Below are 18,499 nucleotides of genomic sequence, written 5' to 3'. Positions count from 1 at the left end.
CCTCGCTTGATCCCTGCTCAGAGCGACCCTGGAGCAACAGCGCCAACTTACGAAGACAAGTGAGGCCGTGGGAGCAGGTGGCAGCACCTGCCAGAGTCCCTGTAGATTACACACTGAATAAACGTGTGATCCGCATGTAGAAACGCTTGGGAGGTCACCGAGGAATTGATATCCCTTGGGGCTCAACCAATACCCGTATGATATCACACACACTGACTTCAGAAAAGCCATGTGGAGGAACGGTGGCAACACTTACCATTATGAATTATCACACACAGTCAGACAGAAAAAAATATTTATTTAGACAATACTTATTATAAATGGGGGTGGGGAAGGAGATGAGGTTTCTTACACAAGGTGCTAGAGGGGAGAGACAGGGCCAGGGCAGGAGCACCTCAACCTGGGACCCCAGCAGCCAAAAAGAAGTTGGGGTTCACTGCAGCTTCCAGGACAGCAAGGGTGCGAGTCCTCAGGACCCTTCAGACACCGTCACTGCCACCTGACGCAAGCGTGGGGACTCGTGAGGATGGAACGGAAGCAGGAGGGGACAGCCAGCCCACACGGATTCAATGAAGCGGTTAAAACACAATCTAATGAAACGTTCCAAACCTACCCAATCTTTTCCCCCCACCCCCCTCTAATCTACAAAACTGCTCTTTCACAATCATTTTAAATACCTAAAAGACAAAACCTTTCCCCGGGGAACCCAGGTCCAAAGTCGGCGTTCTACACAAACAGATGGGAGCCGTGCAGGTGCTTGTTCCCGGGCCACAGGTTGCTCTGGCCCGTGTTGGAGGTGCGCCTCTGGCACTGCTTACACCGCGTGTACATCTCACACTGGTCCAGGAGGAAGAGCTTGTCCGAAGCCCTGAGCAGGAGACAGTGAATTGTACAGGCTTGACTTGTTCCTTCAAGCATTTACTATCTATATATTTGAATTTTTTTCTAAGTATAATACTTTCTCCCCTGTTTATTTGATCTCTAGAATCCCTAATGTTAACTTGCAGATTACTATTTACTCTCTACATTTACAAAAAAAGGGGGGGCTACCTCTCCCACCCATTATCATCAGCTGAATCCAACTCATACAAAATCTATAGCACAAAGTTGAAATTCCCTCAAAGAGTTTCCAAGACTGAAATCTTTACAAAAGCAAAAGCCTCATCTTTCTTCCACGGAGCATATGGTGGGTTCAAACTGCTCACCTTGTGGCTAGCAGCCCAATATGTAATTTATTATGCCACCTGGGCTCCTTGGTCTTTCCAAAAGAAATGTTAATGATTGAAGTCAGGACTAGAATCCAGATTTCCTGACTATATTATAAATATATAGCTGGGAACAGGGAGCAGAGATGTAATAGTGTAAAGATGTGAAATCCAATTTTCAATCTTACAGCATCTTGACTTGGCTCTTAAAATGACAATTCTGTAAGCCTTAGAGGTAGGTGTTCAGATAAGAAACTCTCCCTCTTCTTCCAAAGAGAGTCCCCACTCAACACCACCACTACCCCACCCCACCACCCATCCTACCTATCTTCCGAGCTCCCAAACTCCTAGCAGCACCCAAAAAGAAAATAAAGTTTCTCTAAGCACAGGAACGATTAGGGCCGGGTTGGCAAATACATCTACACAGCATACACTGTAACTCTCTCAAATCCTGTGTCCGCAACAGACATTTCTAACCAAGCACAGCAATATTTCCCATGGGACCCTGGCTTGATGTCTCCTTAAAATTCTGTAGAAAGCTACAACTAGCCAGCGGATTTGGCACGTGAAATGAAGCCTATCTGCCATCCCAGGAGTAGAAGGAAGTGTACAGGGAGGAGAGAGCTTCTCGTTGGGGACAACTCATGGCTTCCATCAGGCGTTACCTCTCAAAAGCCTTCTCCTCCAGATCCCGCTGTCTCTTCATCGCCGCGCTCCTTTCCCAGTCCTCCTGCAAGCTTCGGGTAATTCTGTTCTCGTGCTCCCGTTCGACAGCTCGGTCTTTCAAGAATCTGCAAAGAACAGAGCGGTCTGACTCCACTCCCAGGACTTGCAAGCCTGTGCACCAGCCTTGGAAACCCACTCTTTATTCTTCCCCTGAACTATTTGTGAAGTAGGTGGGGGTTACATATCAGGGCATGTGCCAGTCTAGGTACTTGAGAGAAACAAATCCATAAAAACTCATGTATAAGGGAGAGTTTTATATAAAAGGGTAAGTGCGCATCAAGAAAACCTCCCAACCCAGTGCTGCCCAAGCCCACAAGTCCAACATTAACCCATTAATCCCTATGTCCGACACCAATCCACAAAGTCCTCCTCCATCTCACAAAACAGACGCAGTGATGCCGACTGCAGGAGGAAAGCTGAGTCAGTGAATGTGTAAGCATCTCAGCGCTGGCAGGGGTCTCCACACGGCTGCTCCAGCACCCAGGGCTGCACTGGGGCTGGTCCATGTGGCTTCTCCTTGGGGATGTCTTGCAGGAAGTCAGTCATGCAAGCTGAAGCAGGGAACTGCTAAGGCAGCTGCACCCTGGTGCGATCATCACAAAGTAAGAGACTGGAGAACTAGAAAGGCAAGGCTCATGGAGCCATTTATCTCTCTCCGCCCTTCATTTAACCTCACATGTGTTTATCGGCCAGGTTGGCACAATAAACTACCTCAGGGCATCATTTTTGCATTCAACAACTTGAGCAACATATCAAACCTCTCAATGGTTTTCCCTAGTTCACTCCAAACCTTCTTTTGTTTTCATCTCCTTCTTGTAGTATATTGTCTTCCCCTTCATCAAAGTTAATATCTGTCCACCCTCTAGCCTATTGCTGATGATGCTTCTCTCCCCCTCCCCTTACTCCTCCTATCCCTGGTTTCTTTTGGTATGACAACCTTTTCTTGGTTATTTTCTCTTGGGGTTTTTTTTTGTATGTTTGTTTATAACAGTGGTCTCACACAATATTTGTCCTTTTGTGTTTGACTAACTTTACTCAGCAAAATGTCCTCTGACTCCATCCCTTCATGAGGTGCTTCAGTTTCAGCACTATCCTTAAGGACTTGTGACATTCCATTGTGTGTATTGACCACAGTTTATCCATCATCCACCAATGGGAATTTTGGTGGCTTCTATCTTAATCTTGTGGCTCGTGCTGCAGTGAGCACAGGTGTGCCTTTATGTGTCTGTGCTATGCTCTTTATTTCCATAGGATGTCCACCAAGTAGTGCTGTTGCTGGATCATATGCAGATGACACACCTTGCTTGCTGAAAGTGAGGAGGACTTGAAGCACCTGCAGGTGGAAATCAAGGATTATAGACTAGTTTGGATTGCAACCCAATGCAAAGAAAACCAAAACCTCCCAGCTGGACCAATAGGTAACATCATGATAAATGGAGAAAAGATTGAAAGTGGCCAGGATTTTGTCTTGCTTGGATCCACAATTGATGCTCATGGAAGCAGCAGTCAAGAGATAAAACAATGCATTTCACTGGGTAAATCAGATGCACAAAATCCCATTTAACTGTTGAAAAGCGAGGGTGTTAACGTTGAGGACTAAGATGAGTCTGACCCAAGCCATGGTATTTTCAATTGCCTCATGGACATGTGAAAGTTGGACACTGAATAAGGAAAACAGAAGACATGGCAATGCATTTGAACTATGATGTTGGGGGAAAATATTGAAAATGCCATCTGCCGAAAGAACAGACAGATCTGTCTTGGAAGAAGTAGAATCAGAATGCTCCTTCGAGGCAAGGTTGTCAAGATTTACTCAGTCTCATGTACTTTGGGCATGTTATCAGGAGAGATCGGTCTTTGGAGAAGGACATGATGCTTGATAAAGTGGAGGAGCAGTGAAATTGAGGAATGCTCCCAACATGTTGGATTGACAGAGTGACCGCAACAAAGGGCTCAGACAGAAGAACAACTGTGGAGACAGCAGGACCAGGTAGTGTTTTGTTCTGTTGTGCATAGGGTCACTAAGGGTCAGGACAGACTCAAAGGCACCCAAGAACAAGCTTGATGGCCAAGTGAGGTAGTATTTCATCATTGTGCTCATGTGCATCTCGGGGGTGGCGAGTGATCATGAGCTTTTCTTCCTATGCCTGTTTATCACCTGAATAGCTTCTTTGATAAAATGTCTGTTCATATCCATTTTTCAATTGTGTTACATGTGTCTTCTTCTTATGGAGGTATTGAAGTTTTCTATAACACTTGGAGATTAGTTCCTTGTCCGATATGCCATTGCCATTAATTTTTGTCCCCCAGTCGGAATTTTCTGATTTCTCCTTGGCTGGAACCTTTGATGCGCATAAGCTTTCCTATTGTAGGTGGTCGCAGTCATCCGTTCTAGCTTCTGCTGTGTGTTTTCATTATGTTTGAAAATGTGCACTATGCCATGTTATTAAGGCTCCTATGCTTGTCTCTGTTTTTTCATTGATGATCTTTGTAGTCCTAGGATTTATATTTAGGGTTTTGATCTCTCGGGTTCATTTTTTATAAGGGGAAATGTGGATCCTGATTCATTCTTCTGCAAGTGGAAATCAATTTTGCCAGCACCATTTGTTGAAGAGACTATCTTTTCTTTATTGGCTGTATTCTAATCCTCCAACAAAAATTACGTGTCTGTAGATGAATAACTTATTTCTTGATTCCCTATTCTGGTCCACTGGTCTATTTGTCTCCACTGTACTCAAACTACTAGGCTTGGCTGAGTATCAGAGCTGAATAGTACATTTAGAGGTTGCGAAGTGCTAGGCCTCTACTGTGTTCTTCTTCAGTATGGCTTTGATTACCCTAGGTCTCTTTCATTCCTGTATAAAATCGGTGTTGATTTTTCCCATCTCTTTGAAGAAGTCTGCTGGAATCTGAATTGGAATTGCCTTACAGGTCACGTTGGGTAGCACTGACATTTTCACAATGTTAAGTCTTCGTACCATGAATATGGTATATTCTTCCACTTATGTAGGTCTCTTTTGGCTTCTTGTAGTATTGGGTAATTTTCTTTGTACAGTCTTTTGTTTCTCTCCCAAGTTTATTCTTAAGTATTTCATCTCTTCTATGGCTGCTGTGAATAGCATTGTTTGCTTGATTTCTGGTGGTTCCGATGCCTTAGTTCAGTAAGGCCTTTGGGCTCCTTTTTTCCTGGCTTGTTCGCACCATTCTTTTTGGTTTCTTCGTATGGACTCCCATTGTCTAGTGTCTTCTATGCATTTGCTGATCGGGGGTTCTGGAGTGCAGGGTGCTTCTCGTCCACTAGGTGTAGCTGTTAGAAATGCGGTGGTAGCTGCTGTTTCCACACAGTTGTCTCCATCAGGTGAAGCAACAAAGGAATGACTGTTTCTAAGACAAATCTACAACAATAAAAAGCAAGCATGCAAATGAAATAAATAAGCAGATAAATAGAATTATAAAAAGAAAACCTAGGCTAGAACCAGCAGCCGCTTCCTGGCTTTCCGCTACTATGTGCTTATTAGCATCCCACTCTGGTACACAGCGTAGGAGGGCAACCTGTGAATATGCACACCTCCCGCATCTGCTGCTTTTAACCAGTCCTAAGCTGGTACTTTAAGACCCAGAGCCACAGAGCCCACAAACGTGTGTGCCCGGGCTGCTCCACCACTTTAAAAAGCAACACTAAACAGGATTGTTTGGGTCTGGGGCCTCCAAGCCTACAAACATGCGTTTCCCAGCAGCCCTGCCATTTTAAAAAATAGATGTAAGCCAGCTTATTTGTGCCCACTGATCGCTTCAAAGCTCCACTCGCACCAAGGTGCGCTGCAGCCAGTGTCAAGCATCTGAAAGTCGGCCAAGACCCCTCTGGGTTCCAGTTAGTTATGGGGAAAAGGCAGGATTCGGTCCCACCTACAAGAACATCCCAGGCTGTTGGTATTCAGGTCACTTAGCTTTTTCCTCTTCGTCAGAGATTCGGGACTCCAGGGTTCTCCCCTGAACCTGTTGCATCACGCCTTTTGTTAAGAAGGACTGTGTAGTGTGTTTGGCCTTCGTTACTGTCTTGATCAGAAGTCCTTCGTTCTTCTTGTGTTTATTAAACAGAAAACCCTGACTTTGCTCAGTGCTCTCGGAAATACAATAACAAGCCGGAGCACTCTGAAAGCCACAGGGCAACTCGTAGCTCTGAAGTAATACACGTTCTAGGGCCTTTCATCTGCAGGCCTAGTTTAATTTAGCGAGATTGAAACCTTTCTCCAATTAACAACACATGCTTATGCTTTGAAAGCCTTTGATTTCCTTTGAGGCTAATGTACCTCATCTCAGGAAACATCCCAACGGCTTTCCTATACAATATGCTTCTTTCACTGCCGTCTAATGTCCCGGCTTTCAGTAGTCAGGGACTGCTCCATGGGCGTTTTACGGGAGAAAGAAGATAGGCCCACTAATGATCAGCTAGGGAGGGGGGCAAAGAAACAGAAGAGGCTAGGCCTGAAAATGAAAGAAAGAAACAACACTGTAAAGAATGACAATAATTTTTTTTTCTTAAACAGGAGTATCAGGTGAAGGTCCTGTCATCCAAGAAGTGACTGCAAATAAACCAAATCAAGTCCACAAACATCATGTCCATTCTGACGCACAGTGATCTGAGATCAGATTTCCAAGACTGCAAATCCTTACAGAAGCAGGTAACTGTAATTTCATCTTTCTCCCAAGGAGCAGCTGGCAGGTCTGCACCATCTACCTTTTGTTAGCAATCCTGGGCCTCTCCCATGACACCCCCAGCTCCCGAAAAATGGAATAGCTCAGTGTTTCCGTCACTGGTCTCCAAGCATACAGTAAATGCCGTTGTGAATCACCCTAGGTCTTGTTCAAATTATTTCTTTGATGCCACACAAATTCTTCCCATCAGTTCTCAGTAAAGAGTAGAAAGGAGCTGTGGGATTAGCGCCGGGCCGCTCACCACAGGGTCTGCAGCGTCTCGGCATAAAGACGTACAGTTTCAGAGACCCTAAGAAGCCGTTCTACTCTGTCCTCTATGGGGTCGCTCTACTCGGGGTAGACAAATGACAGTGGATTTGATTTTAGGTTCAAGGGCGTTAACGGAGCTCCAGAGACACAGTGGTTAAGCATTTGGCTGTTAACAGAATGTTAGTAGTTCAAGCCTAGCGCTACGCCATCTGCTTCTGTACAGAGGCTGGTCGGGGAGCCTCCTCTAGGCCTGCTTTGCCCTCTCAGTGGCCATTTGTTCTGAGTCAGCATTGACTCCACAATCAGATCTGGTTTACCGTACATACTCATGGATAAGCCGAGTTGGGTTTTTTTTTTCCAGCACATTTTTAATGCAGCTTTGGTGGTAAAATTAGGTGCCTCGGCTGATACTCGGTCGAGTACAGGCGGCAGTTGAGTTTGGAAGAGCCCTCGGCTACCAGCAGCAACCGCCACTAGGTGTCAGGATGCAGCAACAGAGCTCGGTAATGTTCTCTGCTGTCTTCTAAAATGGCTTGGCCACTTGTCCATGTAGCAAGCACCAACTCAACAGCTACTGTGTGGTTAGTGTAACGGCTACATGAGATCAGATATGGGTGGAGAGTGACTGTCACATAATGGGAGTCCAGTGATTGATTAGGGGCATGACATATTAGCTTCAAAAGGATAGGTAAAATCATCTTAATTTACATAGTTAGCAAAGGAATGCGGAGGGCACCTAGCCTTCTCAGACGCTGCTCGTGGAAGCAAATGTCTGTCCTCTTTCGAAAGCAAACTGCCCGTGTCTGGTACATTCGCAACGTGCCACATCCTTCACTCAGGAACACCGCTTTTAGGAACTGATCTTCCAGAAATAGAAGAAGCAGTACAAGGGTATATATATTCAAGAACATTGATTACAGATTGTGACTATAGACATCATAATGCAATTAAAGAATAAATTTAGTATACTCATATTTTTAGGTTGCACATATGTAGACTAAATTTATTCTTTAATTACACCATAATGTCTATAATATGGATATCCTATAGTCAAGCTTTCCCTCATTGATAAATATTGACTTTGCCTCCAGACGTTTTGCAATCATAATAATCTATAACAAATATTCTTGACTATAAACCCTTATACTGAGTTGCAATGCAAGTATACCAACGAAAATATACATAAGTTTAGCAGAGAGTATTTGGAGATCTGTATTTACCTTGGCTGCAAATACATCCATGACTATGGATATTGATACAGGGGGCAAAGCTATGACCACTTTTAGATGAAAGCAAACATCATTCTGAATTGCTGAGCCTGGAGCAATCAGCACCGCAGCCCCAGGGTCCACCGAGGGGTCAGTTGGTGTGACATCGCTCCATAGTTCACAAGGCAATGCTCTGTACCGACTTTGATGAGTAGCAACTGGGGCCTTAAAAGCTTGGGTGCAGCCATCTAAGGTGCAAAGATTGGTCTCTGTGTCCAGAGGGGGGAAAGTGATGAAAATTGAGAGACACAAGGAAACATTTCGTCCAGGGGACTAGTCAGCCATGCAAACATCAGCCTCCACGATCCTGAGACCAAAATAATTAGATGGCACTTGGCTACTACTACCAACGGCTCGGAAATGGGTCACGTTAGAAGGTCCTGGTTAGAGTGGGATAGAAATGTGGAATCAAACACAAAATAATAAAAAAAAACACTGGACTTACTGGCTGAGAGAGGTTACCGGAACCCCAAAACTATGGCCTTAGTCACCCTCTAGTCTGTAATAGAACTCAGCCCCAGGTTAGAATAATCAACCACTTAACATCAAAAGGGTAGTATTTTATCCAAGGACAAAGTGCAAGGACTAGGAAAAGAGGAGGGATGGAAACAGGAAATGCAGGGAGGAAGTGGGATAAGGGATCATACATTGAGAAGATGCAATGGATAAGTCATAAACCAAATGTCTATTAACTGTATGTAAAACTACTTATCTGCTCTGTAAACTTTCACCTAATTCCCAATTAAAAGTTTAAAATTAAAAATAGAGCTGCAGAAGAATGTCTAAGATCCTGTGGATGGAGAGAGCAGGCCATCTGGCCTCTGGAGGGTTACAGTCGTGTGGCAAGCAATGAGAGACTGAATTCACGGTGGGTGATCTTGAGAAGGGCAGGAAGATTTGTGTTCGGAAGTGGGCCCAGTGCCACACTGTCGAAAAGGGGTGTAAACACAAGACTGGGCTAAATCTGAATGGCTGGTTTGGGCAGAAGACTGGCCGAGCCCCTGGATTCACTTGGATGCCAGTAAGAACAGCGGTATCACCACACTGATAAGGATTTGGAGACTCCCAGGAAATACATCCCTGGAACGGAGATGATCGTTGCTGGCGTTAACAAGAAGGGAGAAAGGGCAGACTTGCTAGTCTATCTCAAGAAAGCTACTAATGAGTATTAATAGTTGGGCACAGCCTTATTGATTATAAAATAGGAATGTCTTGTGACGTTTTTTTACATGTGCCATATTTAAATTGAACTCATACACCAGAAATCAGATCATGAATGACGGATAGAATATTTTAGTTGGACAGTCTTACATTAAATTAAATGACTGATCAAACTTAAATTTTTGACAGGAATTTCTGTTCAGCAAGTGTTCTCACTGCTTTGCCCTAAGATGTGATTGGACTCTGGGGGCTAGGATGGATTGGTAATTTTAAGTTTTTCACAAAGATGGTGAATGCTATCTTGTAACCTATAGATTGATTGTATACTTAGATTTATATATCTGATTATATGATTATATTTTAATACTGCCTCATGGAACAGAGCTATTTACATTTGCATTCAGGAGCCTGTGTAAATGCAGGGGTTGAAGATAAGGTAGCAATGCTCACTTGATCTTGCTGCTCTTAGATGTGTTAATCTCACTAAAATTTCCTGTCTAAAATATTGTCTTTTAATTAACAAAAAGCATTTCAGTATGAGTTGGAAATGATATCAAATAAAGAATATTTAACACTTCACATTTAATAGAAGATTGCTAAGGTCACATGCTTTAAAAGTCAGCATGATGAGGTAGCAAGTTGAACTTTGTGTTTAAATTCTTAAGTTGTAATTCATGACACATCTTTCAAACAGCTATTCAAAAACACATAAAACTGTTAACCTACTGTATATGTGATTAGTGCTTTTAGAAACTCATGAGAAAGTATCAGGTAGAAGAGATATCTTACTGGCACACATTTGTAAATTATGCAATAAGATTTAAGATAATTACAAAATAACAGACTTTAAAAAAAGATGCTATAGCTATAGATCTAGTTTTCATTTACAAAAAGATAAAGTATCCATATGGTAGTTTGAATAAATCTGCATATATTGTGTATGCACTTGCATGTAACTTGCATGTGTTTATAAAAACTGGGAATCCTCTAGACAATGATAAATCAATTTTCCCAATGATATTTGGTGAGAAATATTCATTTTTTTCTTAATCTTGCTACTTATTTCAATAAGCATTCATTGTCTAAGGTCTTGGATGTTAAAAGAGAAGTATAAAGCAGGAGAACATTCTTCCAGATTTTAAATTGTCGTATGCAAAGTCCAGACAAAAGAAAATGAGGAAGCCAAGGGATGTGCGCAGTGCTCACATTGTAGGAAATGCAGTCAAGGACAACACTTTGTGTATAAGCCATAAAATGGAAAACTAATGCTCTGCAAACTTCCACCTAAAGCACAACCAAAAAGTTTTTACTAGAATAAAACAAAACTTACAGCAACAGTGATCCCGAAACCCCTGAACTGTTATGATAATAGACATAGAGACTAATGGAGCAGAACTGGAAGTCCGGAAATAAATCCGCACTTCTATGGTCAGCTGAGTTTGGACAAGGGTTTTAAGTCCATTCGATGGTGAAAAAAAGATTCTCTCCACTAAGTAGTGCTGGAGAAATTGGATTTCCCCATGAAGAAAAAAATGAAACAGAGTCGTTGCGTTACACGAAGCACAAAAACAAATGCAAAGTGTGCAAACTGAAGCTATCAAATTCCTAGAAGAACAATAAGGGGCATTCCTGTCTGGATTAGTTTTCTTTCTCCCCCTTCCCCCCCCCCTGCACCCACCCATCCCCCCAGGACTAGTTTTCAACAGTATAGTTCTTTTATTTTGGATTTTTAAGCACAAGCAGCAAAATATAATATAAATAAATGGGGCTTCATAAAAATTAAAACTTTTGCTCATTAAAAAAAGAGATAAGCTCCTCACTAGAAGAATATCTTTAGAAAATATAGACATAACAAAAATCTTCATAACCAAACTATACCTAAAACCTCAACCAATCTAAAAACAAAAAGCAACCCAAACATAAAATGAAGAAATGACTTGAATGAGACATTTCAACCAAGAGAACATTCAATGCAGACATGATGCTGAGTGAAATAAATCAATCACAAAAGGGCAAATACTGACTGCCTCCCTTACTGACTGCCTCCCTTAGAGACAGGAAAAGGCAGCTGTTGAGAGAACACAGTTTATTAGAGGCTACCACACACAAGAGAAAGGGCTGGGGCGCTGAACAGATGGGGGCACTCGCACTGAGTAAGGCTACGGTTACGCTGTCATGAAGTTGGATAACCCTCAAAAACAGAATTGGGAAAAATTGTGATAGATATAATGAAGACGGGCGAGAGTCAACAACTGAGAGTCGCTGCTGAAGCTCCTTATGGGATTTGGCTCCATGATTTGGTGTTTTAGGGTCATGGTTTCATGAGACATCCCAACAAACAAGCCTAATAACCTACTATTTAGTGCTTCAGTTCTGACTCCTAAAGCTTTCAAGCCACCATCCAAGGCACGACTGGTCGCTATTCGCTGGAGCCAGGAGTAGGAGGGAGCTATGGCGTGTGTGGCTACTTACAGTCATGAACAACCTGGCTACTCCTGCCGAATGTTGTATTCCAAGATTTGCAGAAATAAAGGAATAAAGGAAATGCAGAACAGAATTTAAAACTCTCCTGGGTTCTAGACTCACTGGAGCTATAGAGGATTGATGAACCTCTGAAACAATTGCCCTAAAATAATCTTTAAACCTTAAACCCAAACGTTCCTGCAGTCATCTGAAAGCTGGCCAATAGTTTTGCTTAACCAGTAAACTTAGCTCTGCTGTAATCACTATGGATCAAATTGACAACTCTCTCGCTGCCATCGAGTGACCCCGTAGAACAGGGTAGAATTGCCTGCAGTGAGTTTCCACACCTGTAACTCTTTACGGGAGTAGAAAGTCTCCTCTTTCTACTGTAGTGTCTGGTGGTTGAAACTGGGACCTTGCGTTCAGCAGCCCAATGCGTAACCGCTGTGCTACCTGATCTCACAAATTGACAGCAGCTGAAACGATTGGCTAGCACCCTTAGCGGGTAAGTACGTTCATGTGAATGAACAATGAAAGGCGAGAAGAGGTGCACAACTCAAAGAATGTAGTCCATGTCACCCTACTGTACACATACAAGCTGTAACATTGGTGTGTTTTGCTTTGTATATTCTCCACGACAACCACAAAATAATTTTTTTTTAAATCAGTATGAGGCCTTAAAAACTATGGCAGCAAAAGTAACACACTGGTGTGTCGGGCCCTTAATAAACATTAAATTGAAATAAAAATTAATTTCATCTGCTTATTACTTAATGTGGCTACTAGATATTATTAATTACATTTATGCTCACGTTTGTGACTCATATATTTCTATTGGATAGTCTCTGGCACGAACAACTCCTTCAAGAAGTTGGGCTGAAAAAGGAGATGAAATATGGGGAAATAAAACTCGAGGGGGAAGTGGCTTCATTGGGTGGACTTTGAGGATGAAATGAGATTGTCGGGAGCCATGAGGCCTGGCCATAACCTTGCCTGTCCGGAGCCATGAGGCCCAGCCATTGTCTTGATCTTTATTGCCTGAGCTCTGTGACTTTCCACAGGAACTGCTTTTTCTGCGGTCATTGTTCTCAAGGAAACACCTGCGGCTTGTTTCCCTTTCCCTGGCTTATATAAGCTGTAGCCGTTACTCAATAAACGAGACTTGATCAGACTGCTGTCTTGTCTCCATTTCTCGGGTCTCTTGTCCCCCCAATTCCCACTCCCTCCAGTGTCCGCGTTGAAGTTCCCGCGGGTCGGGACATGAGATGAGGCATGTTATGGCCTAAAAGCAACAATGTCTGACACAGAACCAGCCTTCTGTGGCGATTATCAGAGAGCTGTGGCAGAAGGAAAGGAGAGAGAGAAGGGAGAAAGCAGAGGGCAGCAGGGCAGAGAGAAAAGGAAGAAATATCGGAGGCTTCCTTACTCTTTATGCGTCCTCTCCAACATTTGCAAATCCCGCCTCTGATCCGCCATTTGGTTCAGAATGACTTTCCTCTTTTGGGCAGCGGCTGCCTCCAGCTGATGCTTCATATATTTCTGTTCCCGATTTCGTCTTTCTATCAGCAGCTCATCCCCCTGCTTACCAAAGATGGGCTCCACAGAGTCTGGTTCAAACACAGGTAATCGGAAAGGTTTGTTCTTTATCTGAAACAAGGACAGCCATATTTCAGGTGAAATTATACCAGAGACTAAGCTTGATGCACAACTCTGCAGTACAAATGCCAAGAGCTTTCAGCAAGGCGGAAATGGTTCAAGGCACCTAATGGATAACACAAGAGGGCAGTTATAATATTACAGTATTTCTATGTCTTCTTAGAATGTGGTTGAAGCACTGCATAATTTTAAAATAATTACTTTCTCCTACCTGTGCATCCAAAGCTCTTTTGTAACACTGGGATTCTTCCATCTTATCTTTCAAATATTTGGCTCTTTGTGCAGCAAGTCTGGCAGGTAGAAATGAGGGAGGAGGTACAGTGTTACATGGTCTCTAGTGATACTGATTAACAGCATTAAATCGTGTTCACTACGTCTTCACAGGAATGAAGGGTCTACTTAATCTAAAGGGCTATTTCCTTTTAAAACGAAAGGTAACTGGAACACACAAGAGATCAGGGGAAGGGCAAGGGGGGAGCACAGGTCAGTTTTGGAGCAGTGTAGCTATGTGGCACAGCACAATCACAGTGACATGACACTACACATGTCAAAGTCACGGGAATCTACAACACAGAGTGGGGATCCTAATGTACCCTATCGCCTTGATTTGGTCATTTTCTTGTTGTCAGCTGCATTGACTCAGGACACCTCCATGTACAATGGGATTGGGCCACTGTGAGTGAGTGTTAGGGTTTCTTTGGCTGATTTGGGATGTGGGTCACGTGGTCTTTCTCCCTAGTAGGACTATCTAGAAGTCTTGATGAAACCTGTCAAGCAGTACAGCAACACAAAAACCTCCACTGACCAAAGAATGGTGGCGTGAGTCACTGGGCCTGGAGGATCAGAACCATGATGTCAGGGAATATCAAGATCAGTTATGACCCTGAGACCAAAAGAACCAGGTGGTGCCCAAATACCACTGCCAACTGTTCTGAAAGGGGTCACACTAGATAAAGTGGGAGAAAAATGTGGAATGAGTTTCAAATTCACAAAAGCAGACCAGGTTTACTGGTCAGGAGTGACTGGTGGGACCCCCAACACTATGGTCCTTAAGTCACCCCTAAGATCTAGAAAAAACTCCTCACCCCTGTGGCTCAAATTGAAGCCAAACAATAGACAGGTCTATGTGGAAGTGTGCACACCTTAGAGTAACTGAGCATCTAAGATCATAAAGGGACCATTTACCCAAGGACAAAATTCCAAAAGGTTAGGAAAAGAGGAAGATGAGAAACAGAAAACAGAACAGTGGGCTAAGTGATATTACATTATGAGGATTGCATTCAATTAATGATATGAAACAAAATATGTGTGAATGGAAAAACAGGTGCTCTGCAAACCTTAACCCAAGACACAATAATAAAAAATTTATATATATATATATAATTTCTCCTACCAGATATAAATTATGGCTCTACTATGTGTAACCTTCAGGAAACCTATATGGTCTGTAAAGGGAGTAAAATGGTCTGTATACATTTTACACATTATATAGAGATAAATTTCTTTGGTCACATAAAGGCTTCTTATTTTCATTAGGAGTCTCAGCACACACTATGAATAACTTCATTAGGTGCTCTCCTGACTCAGAAATGGGAGTCCCACACTCCGCCCGCCCACAGACACATTAGAATGCTCTGGTCCTGATCTTACCCTAGGCCTAAGATGACCCAGGGTGACCAATCAGAATCTCTTTCCTGGTGATTTAGAATTGAACTAGCATTTATATAAACCTGGGCTGGAATAAAGGCAATGTCGGGGCTTTTTAGTCTCTGATTCCAGTCTCCCCTGCGTCTCTAGTACATCGCTTCCTGCAACGCCTGTGGCGCATGCATACACACTTATAATAAAACCCCAGCTTGGTCTGGAGGTCACCTGAGCATCTCATGTCTGGGAGTGATCCCTGCTCAAGAGAGGTCCCTTCTGCTTTACCAGTATCAGTAAATCACAGCAAAATGATACTCGAAGACTACAGCCAGGATTGGCCATCATTTCTCTAATGGCGATGATAACAATGATGGGTTTTTAATTTTTCTACCTAACATCACACTCTGGTACTGGCTGCTTGCTAGCTAGGTTAGTTTGCTCCATTGGCTGGGTGATGGTAAAGGAACTACCAGTGCTGAGTCATCCCACACGAAAATTAACTTCACATGAATGAGCACGTCTAGCTGGACTCACTCCTCCGTGAATTGTACTTGCTCTAGGCGGTCCATCAAGTCTCTGTTCTGTCTTTGCTTTATTTCTTTTTCCCTTCTGTTATCTATTTGTTTCAGGAGACTTTGAGAATATTCCTCTTGCTTACAAGCATTAATTTCAGCACTGATTGGCCGCTTATCAAATATACAAGATTTCTAGGGAAAAAAAGAAGCAATTTGTTTATGCTATAATACCAAAAACCAACAAAGAATCAGGTTAATAATGCAAAAGACTGAGTCCCATTGGAATATATTTATTGATTTCTAATATTTGCCCAGCCCTCAATACACTGACCAGCTAGAGTTGAGGTGGGAGGAAAAAAAAGATACCCATTGTCATGAAGTCTATTCCAACTCAGAATGGCTCTACAAGGCTGAATAGAACTGCCCCATAGGGTTTCTAAGGCGGTAATCTTTATGGTAGACTGCCTCATCTGTCTCCCATGAAGCACCTGGTGGGTTTGAACCACCAACCTGGCAGTCAGTAGTCTAGCACTTAGCCACTGCACCCTCCAGGATTTCTTTAAAGTTGAGGTGACCCACAGAATAATATGAGACCACTCAAGTATGAGCTGAGTCCACCTGACCAGAGCACCATGTCTGAGGAAGAACTAAACGGGGACTGTGTGGAGCTGGTCTTGAGCTAACACCTAAGACATTCAGGTTTCGAATGTGTGCAGAAGTATGAGTGAGAACAGAGACATGGTACAGAGTAAGAACTGAGCGTCCACCCTCGGCCTGACCATTCTAGATAATGTCGATCCCACAGTGAACAAGAAGAGACTCTTAGTAGTTAAACCTGCTTTCTGGTGAAGCAGACAGATAATGTACAAATAAACTGATTTTTTTTTTAACCTAGTTGTCAACAAGTCAGCTCTGACTCAAGGTGATATTGTGGTTCAGAGTAGAATTGTGTTCCATGGGGTTTTTAATGGCTGGTTTGTTGAAGTAGTTGAGCCAGCCTTTCCTCGGAAGTGCTGAAATCCACCTTTTGATTAGCAAGCTAATGGCTGGCACCCCACAGGGACTCTGAAGTAAACAAATAGACCAAATAATGTAAGGTAAGGATAAGTGCTTCATACATTTGAAAGTGAATTGTCTCCACTGCAAATATCAGAGGGAGCAGTCTATGCAGAAGAAATAATCAAGGTGAAGCCACAAAATGGAAGCCCGTCTAGCCTGGTCAACAAGCAGAGGGTCTATGAGATGGAGGCACAGCGAAGAGGACGTAGACGAACTCAAAGATAAAGGCCTGTGAACAAGAAGCGAGCTTCGACTTTCTCTGAATTCAATGGAAGACCATTCGAGGGTTTACACAGAACAGTCAGTTTGTAAAGATCACTTTGCTAGTGTGTGGACAAAAGACTGAAGCCAGTGTAAGGGGAAATGCAAATATGAAAAAGGGAAATATGAATTTTCCTTCATGCAAAGAATCCAAGAAAACTCCCATACGTACATTTTTTGAGAACTGACTTATGAAACCTTGTCCTTGTGAACCCTTTCTCTGCCCCTTTTAAAAGCTACCTGACCCTCTTGCCCATTTTATAACCCTGGACTCTTCTTACGGATCTAGGACCCTGTCTTCCATTAAAGGGTCGGAGGCTAGCTTTAGCAAGCACCTGACTCAATGCTGAAAGCCGATTTCTCATAAAGAGAGGAGAAATTTGGTTTCCCCAGCAATTAGTAAGCACGGGTGGGTACCAAGTAACAGGTAACCACTATATGAATTAAATTTATGAACGATAAATTTAAAATGGTGCTCTCGTCATCTTGAGGATTAATTCTTGTTTACCTTGAGATCATGTATGTAATGAGTTGTCTCTGCTTAGCTATGTACATGTGCCAGAGTATAACTGGGCTCCATTGTGTTTTCAGCAGCTTAATTTTTGGAAGTAGATCATCAGGCCTTTCTTTCGAGGCACCTCTGGATGAGCCTGGAACTTCTAGTTACTCGGTTAACAGCCTAGCACTTTACCAATGGCACCACTCAGAAACTCCTGGCCATATAAAAGGGTGTGCTTTCTTTCTGTCTTTACAACCGCTTGAGTGGCTTTCCTGTGTCTCTCATCACATTCTCGCTCGTTGCTTTTTAAAAAAGGACTCACTGTGATCAAGTCAATAGGACAGGTGAGAGCTGGCCCTGTGGATTTCTGAGACCAGGACTCAGAAATTGTGGGAGTGGAAAGCTTTGTCTTTCTCCCTTTGAGAGGTTGGTGGTTTTGAACTGCTAACCTGGTGGTCAGCAGCCCAATGAGTGTCTACTATGCCGCCTGAGCTTCAGAATGTGGATTCAAACTACTTTCTCTTCTACTTCTCTTTCATTTTCTCTCTTCCACTTTTCTGAAGGAGTCTTCTGTGTTGGCAGAATATTTGGGTTTTAGATTTATTCTCCAACAGAGGATGCAAATGTGCACTAGGGAAGCATTGCAGAAGTTTGGTCAAGGATGATTACATTTAAAATGGATAGAAGTAGACATATTAGAAAAAATTTAGAAGCTAAAATAACAATTTGTTGATGGTTGGGTGTGGGGAAGAGGAAAAAGGAGGAATCTTGGGTGACCCCTTGACATGAGGTTGTTCAACTGGATGACAGGTGGGTGGGGCCACTAGGTAAAGTGGGAAGACCGGGAAAAGAGGTTGGGGAGCTGAGTGAAAAGTTCCGTTTACATTTAGGACGTCTACAGATGTGTTAAATAGGGGATTCAGAAGGGGCAATAATACACATAATCTGAAACTCCGAGGAAAGCCTGCCTGCCTAAGACTAACCTCACTTTAAAAAACAAGCTTTTCTTTCTCCTGCCCACTAGCATACTCTTCTGTCATTCTCTTCTTTACCCAGCACATGTCTTCCCAGATCTCA

General features: G+C 43.0%; 2 protein-coding genes across 2 annotated transcripts in view; one reads left to right on the top strand and one right to left on the bottom strand.

Annotated features, from left to right (window-relative positions):
* Nucleotides 1-328: 328 nt before the first annotated feature.
* CCDC81 (coiled-coil domain containing 81) overlaps nucleotides 329-18,499 on the bottom strand; it is a 53,488-nt gene continuing 35,317 nt past the window's right edge. The window contains exons 11-15 of the mRNA XM_075546423.1: nucleotides 15,623-15,795; nucleotides 13,656-13,734; nucleotides 13,215-13,435; nucleotides 1,871-1,996; nucleotides 329-868 (exon numbers count right to left, since the gene is read on the bottom strand). Of these exons, the coding sequence (XP_075402538.1) occupies nucleotides 727-868; nucleotides 1,871-1,996; nucleotides 13,215-13,435; nucleotides 13,656-13,734; nucleotides 15,623-15,795 (741 nt within the window). The 3' untranslated portion in view covers nucleotides 329-726. The remainder of the gene's footprint in view (nucleotides 869-1,870; nucleotides 1,997-13,214; nucleotides 13,436-13,655; nucleotides 13,735-15,622; nucleotides 15,796-18,499) is intronic.
* On the top strand, nucleotides 7,382-9,336 carry LOC142444296 (cytochrome c-like). Its single transcript, XM_075545103.1, has 3 exons — nucleotides 7,382-7,399; nucleotides 9,021-9,185; nucleotides 9,217-9,336. The coding sequence occupies exons 1-3, from the start codon at nucleotides 7,382-7,384 to the stop codon at nucleotides 9,334-9,336; spliced, it is 303 nt and encodes a 100-aa protein (XP_075401218.1).

Source organism: Tenrec ecaudatus, chromosome 4 (genome assembly GCF_050624435.1).
Source record: "Tenrec ecaudatus isolate mTenEca1 chromosome 4, mTenEca1.hap1, whole genome shotgun sequence".
Classification (NCBI taxonomy): domain Eukaryota; kingdom Metazoa; phylum Chordata; class Mammalia; order Afrosoricida; family Tenrecidae; genus Tenrec; species Tenrec ecaudatus.
This window is presented reverse-complemented; position numbering and strand designations above follow the sequence as displayed.